Raw genomic sequence first — 5,861 nt, 5'->3', positions numbered from 1 at the left:
TTTTCAATTGTTTGCTCATCCACAAAGATAAGAGTCCTGTTTGCCTCCAGTTTTGAGAATCGTAAACATTTCCATCAAAGCATATTTACTGAACAGAAAAAAGCATCGTTTTAACTGAAAGACCTCCAAAACAGGCAGAAATTGTACTTTTGTCTACTGTGAAAACGGTTCATTCACTAGTGTAACAGTGTAACCTAACAGTAGTGCTTCAGTACAGCTTCAAAAGGCCACTTCATATGTTCAAGAAGGAAAGTCACCTAGTGGACATTAGGTAGAGAAGAAGGAGGGGCAAAGATATTCTATGACTAAGTAATATATATACTTCACAACTGGACTGTCTGTAAAGTTTGTAATGGTTCTTGTAACTTCAGTAGTGGTTACACCTTTCATTTTCCTTTATCAAGCCCTAATTATAAGACTGTACTCATGGATGTTGTGGCTGAACACACAGAAGACTAAAAGCTGGCAATGCTGAGAATATATATTTATTAGTAAATAATAACATACAATCCTTTAATAAGTATCACATTGTGAAGCCTGACTGACAAAGTGCTGTGATTGTGTACTTGAAGCAGTTGTAGAAGACAATATGCTGGTTTGTAATAAAAAAGGAGTTTCTTGTAGTAAGCAGGACTCCACTACTTAGTTATTTTACCCCCTTTGGCTACAAAGCACTTTGAAGAGCTTGAATTACAAGTAATGTGGCCATAAGGCATTTTATATTTTGGCATCTGGTTATTAATATAAACCGTCCCTTATAGTTCAAGATTATGTATAAACAGTGTTTACTGAAAACAAGAGTATATAGGCAACATGTGGTAAAGGCAATAAATGAAAATCTGTTTTAATGACTAGGTGAACTTGGAAATTCTGGGTATGTTTCATGATTTGGTGATGATGGCCACCGCTTTCTTCATCCAGGAGCTGGTACCGAGCAGAGAGAGCATGAAGCGAGCGACGTCTGCTCTGGACACAGTCTGTCCTATAGGGATGCCATTCTCATCAGGGACAAAGTAACCTTCGTGAGTCAGGATCTCTTTTTCTGTAAGGAGAACAGTAAGAATAAGAGAGATGATGTTTTGTTTATTTAGTATGTTTAAACAGAGCCTTTCACAAACACAGTTGACAAAAGTTTTAAATCAGTATTTATTTTATTTATTAATGAGTAATATGAGCTAAAAAAAATTTAATGTGTTTCCAAACCCTGAGTATTCAGATTCAGATTCAGACTCCTTTATTGATCCCAGGGGGAAATTGCAAAAGTATAACCCCGAGTATACTGGTATGCAGGCTTTTATGATTGACCTTGAGCAACCTTATTGCTCACATTTTAAGATTAAAAGACATTAACAGAATGTGTCTAATCATATTTGCAACAAGAACATATCCAGCCGATGCTGAGTCAAGCGCTTGAAATCGTTTGATCCAGAATCACTAGTCAGCTGCATCACAATGATATTGATTATGTCGTTCAGTTTTCTGTTTGATAACCTTTTTTAAAGGATGAAGCAGTCCAGAAGCTGAGGCTCATAGATTTAAGTCAAGGCCTTCACCCAGCTCTGCTGCAATCAGGAAAACCTGAATGTGTCCAAGCCCTGTTCCCCTATAAGAGCAAGTACCACCAGCCAAACAATTTCCTTCCAAAAACAGGGAACATGTTTTCAGTGGTTTCAAAAAATAAAGTTCTCGTTATCTCATAATCTATCATCTTTAGAGGGAGGATTTTGTCCAATAATAATAATATTACTAATATAATAATAATATTAACCAATATAATCATCATCCCCCACCTATCAAACGAAAATGTTCAGTTTTCTAATACACATTATTATGAGGGTCTCTTAACAAGCTGAACATCCTCTTTCGTAGCACATTTCACTCACAAACACCTCACAGTACAGAAGAAAAATGCGTTACGATTTTCGGATTTAGCGTTGACTTTAAAATAACAAATGTGAAGTTAATTTTCTTTAACTCACCTGTTACAGGTGTATTCTGGAGACCAGGTGGCCTGACGACTGTCCAGTCGATGTCCTCAGTTTCCTGCAAAACTTGCTCCATCTTGTACATGTTGCTCAAAACACTTCCAATCATTGGCAGCAGCATGTAGCGGACAAAGAAGGAAGCGTTGTTCCCCGAATTAGCTAATAAATAAATAAATAAATAAATAGCACATACAATAAATACATCTACAACAGGTTTTGAATGCACAAACATGAAGTCTCATGATTGAAGTGCTTTATGAACACAGTTCCAACTGAAGCTAAGATACTTACGTTCAGTGTACCATGATGTCATGGTGATGTATCGATTCACTCTGGCCTCTTTCATAGCGCTAAGCGTTGCTGTCACAGAATCAGTGTAGCCAGTGACTCCAGCCAAAGGAGCCGGTGGAAACCCAAGACATGACATAACAGCGTCCTGGCCTTCAAAGTGCAGTTTCAAGCTGTCTTTTGAGAAAATATTCCCCTCAACCACCTATTGCATGACAGAATGTGTTAGAAGGAAAGGAATAGGCTGAATCTTATTTTGTTTGTGCAAAGTGGTTACTGACTGGGCTCATCTATGATCGGTCAAATAAAACAACCTATTTGAACATTTTCTCTGAAATGGCTTGAGCCCTGAGAGAGCTGTTTGATGATAATTAGAGAGAGCTGCTGTATGTGCATGACCATCAAAGGGTTAATTCATTATGCAGTAGTGTCAAGCTACACAGATTAAGATAGAGCTATAATTAATTGTCATGCATTTCTCATGTCTTTAATGGTAAATTTAGTGTTTCCAAACTCCCAACTATTTTTTTTTCATATTGTTTCTGTCTCTGATCTTTTAAAACAGTTTAATGAAAGCCTGTCCATGCTGCCTTTTTAAAACCACTTATAGAACAAATGTGTTATGTATTAGGGCTGAGATCACATGTCGAACTATGGTGAAATTACATATTTTGAAGTGAAAAAAAGTAAACACATCCTCTATATGGAACAGTTTGTCCTTTTAGTATACAATTACAGTTTACCTACTGAGTTTAACATTTTGGAAAAGCACAAAATAAAAATGTGCCATAACTTCTGCACAACCCATTTTGTTTTTTTTTTCAAAATGTTAAATGCAGTAGATGAAAATTAATTGTGCATTAACATGTGCAGAGGTGTGTTGTCTGTAGAGGATGAGTCCACTCATTTTCACTTATTAGTATTTTTGGAAAACTCATACTTTGACTTGGCTGTAAAATACCAAACGCATTATTTTATACAATGAAAACATCAATAATTGTCCAGAAGTTTGTCCTAATTTATAGATGAGAATTGCTTAAAATTTCTTGTAGATTGCTGATCATCCAAGCCCTATTTTGCATACTGTGAATTGTGCTGGCATTTTATTAGGCTTGAACTTATACACAAATGTCCCATAACCATGAAAATTAGTCTATCAATGCCCATAACAACTTAACATCCTACATCACACTGTGTAACGATCAATGCATTTCCAGTCATTACAATGTATTGATTTACCTCTACGAGGATAAATTGTGCATTGAGTGATTTTTTGTCATATCTTGGTTTATGTGTATTTCATGCCTTGAATTACCTTGAGGTTATCATGGGTTATAGTCAGTTTTCCAAGATTCCTCACAATTGCTGTGACTAAGTGCCCCTGCTGTAGAGCTTGGCCAACCAGCTGCTGCCCTGTTTGCCCTGTGGCACCAAGAACGGCAATCTTCATCCTGAGGCAATTTCCTCTGCATGCAAAGAGCACAGACAAATGTTAACAGTTAAGATAACTGCCATAAGGTGAACGCTTCATATTTTTTCAAAATACCAGCGCAATAGACATGAAGAAATGAAGTAAGTTTTCTTTCTGGAAATGTACTTTATGTCTAGATAACCTTTACAATACTATGTAATTTGTACATGTAAAAGAATTCCTGACAAATCAGTCCAATTAAAACAAGGTATGTCAGGTTTGTAAGCCATTCTTTCAGCAGAGAGTAGCGGAACCACTGATTCATTAACTTTATTAATGCTGATAATGCTGATCTGATATAGTGATATATTTGAAAAATATTGCGATGTTGAATTTTATCAGCACTGTCCAGCCCAACCAGAAGCCTTGATTAGTAAATGAGGTGTGGTAGCTTTAGGTTGGAGGTGAAACCTGTAGGAACACAGCGCTCTAGAAAGAAGGTTAGTCACCAGCAACCAAGACTGGTGTTAAGCAAAACCTCAGAGATAAAAACAAAGCATCCTCATATCTTCAGTCGGTAGCACTGTGTTGAACTGTGAACTTGTGGTGAACTGCTTAGCTCCTTATTATCTACTTATTAACACATTTGTGCCCAACACCTAGATTAAGCTCAGTGTGATAAGGAAAGATGCCATAGAACTTGTTCTGACTGGTGATTAAATCTTGTGCAGCATTACCCTGAATGATCATCTAACAGTAATTATTTTTATTTTGTATGCAATGTTCATACTTTTATTTCAAATCTAAACTGGATGTTCTATTGCTCTGTTAAAAACCAGTAGTTCCATATGGCCAAAAGGCTAAATTCAACTGGACAAAAGCCAAAAATAGAAAAAAAATCATCTTCAGATTTGTGCTCAGTCACAGCCCAAGTAAGATTCAGACCAAAGGAAATTTCATATGTGGCCATTATAAAGGGTTAATATACTATTAGTCCTGCACAGAAGCAGATAAAGTGCCCTCTAATGTTAACATCAGCCATAAATCTGGAATTGTGTCATAAAACGCTGTTTATATTCACCGAGAGGTGACAATTCAACTAAAAGGCCCTGCCTGGACTCTGTCAGGTGATAACCGCAGGAGACTTTATCTGATATGACAGATTCAACGTACCGTTCAAGTATATTCGACTATAACACTGCATATAAACATCATTCTCCCTCAATATGCACGCATACTCCATACTGTGCCGTATGTATCACTGAACTAGCACACATTTATGAGATGTATTAGCACTGCAGTAACTTACGGCGGCTACACAGGTGTGGAAACGTTTTGCAGATGTTTAAAAAGCTGTCCGTGTCCTTCCGCGTTTCTGGGTGAAGAAGGTAGTCTTGCAGGCTTGTCTTAGGAAACTGCGCGCCCACCCTCACACTGAACGAAAGCAAACGTTTCCAAACGCTCAGTAACAGCAGCACAGAGAGAAAGAGAGGAAGAGAGGGAAATAAAGTGAGAGAGAAAGTGCGCGTCTCTTTGATTTGACTCAGTTTGAGTTATGAAACAGCTGCTGGCGCATGCTCAGACGAACAAAAGCGAAAAAGGCAAGAAGTCGCTCCCACATTGTCCACATGAGGCACACTGAAAGAGTGTGGATGAATATTAACGTGCATTTACTCGAGTTTCGCGCGGTGAGGCACTGTGAGTCCGATTTTCTTTTTCAGGGATAGCGTCGTTGCTGTTTGCTTGTGTCATGTGCCTGCGTCTACCTTATTTACCCACCAGGGGGAGCTATTTAACACCGACTTAACACCGTCTTAAAGAAATGCAAAGGAATTTGAGAATTTTTTTTTCACAGACAAAATTGTCTTCTGTTAACAGGTCTAGGCAGTGTTTTATGTATCGTGTGTTAACTGACTCTATAACGTGCAGACCTGGCATCGTGTATGCAAAAGTGGTAGGTCTTAAAATGTTAAGGAGCAAAGGGTGCAACATATTTATACACTGCATGGGCAAAAGTATTGAGGCACCTACACTTCACACCTACAGGAGCTTCCCGTTCTAAATCCATTGGCATTAATATGGAGTTGGTCCCACCTTTGTAGCTAAAACAGCTTCTCTTCTGGGAAGCTTTCTATAAGCTCTTGAAGTGTGTCTTTGGGAATTTTTGCCCATTTATG

The 5,861-nt window shown here is 37.9% G+C and overlaps 1 protein-coding gene across 1 annotated transcript; it reads right to left on the bottom strand.

Moving 5' to 3' along the window:
* Positions 1 to 463: 463 nt before the first annotated feature.
* On the bottom strand, positions 464 to 5,401 carry LOC108423572 (flavin reductase (NADPH)-like). The gene is made up of 5 exons (XM_017690966.2): positions 4,994 to 5,401; positions 3,589 to 3,739; positions 2,277 to 2,478; positions 1,980 to 2,144; positions 464 to 1,042 (listed from the first exon to the last, which is right to left on the bottom strand). Exons 2-5 carry the CDS (start codon positions 3,721 to 3,723, stop codon positions 882 to 884), a joined length of 663 nt encoding a protein of 220 aa, XP_017546455.1. The 5' UTR covers positions 3,724 to 3,739; positions 4,994 to 5,401; the 3' UTR covers positions 464 to 881.
* Between the last annotated feature and the right edge of the window lie 460 nt (positions 5,402 to 5,861).

Source organism: Pygocentrus nattereri, chromosome 20 (assembly GCF_015220715.1).
Source record: "Pygocentrus nattereri isolate fPygNat1 chromosome 20, fPygNat1.pri, whole genome shotgun sequence".
NCBI lineage: Eukaryota > Metazoa > Chordata > Actinopteri > Characiformes > Serrasalmidae > Pygocentrus > Pygocentrus nattereri.
The sequence above is the reverse complement of the archived record's forward strand: the minus strand, read 5'-3'. Positions and strand labels throughout refer to the sequence as shown.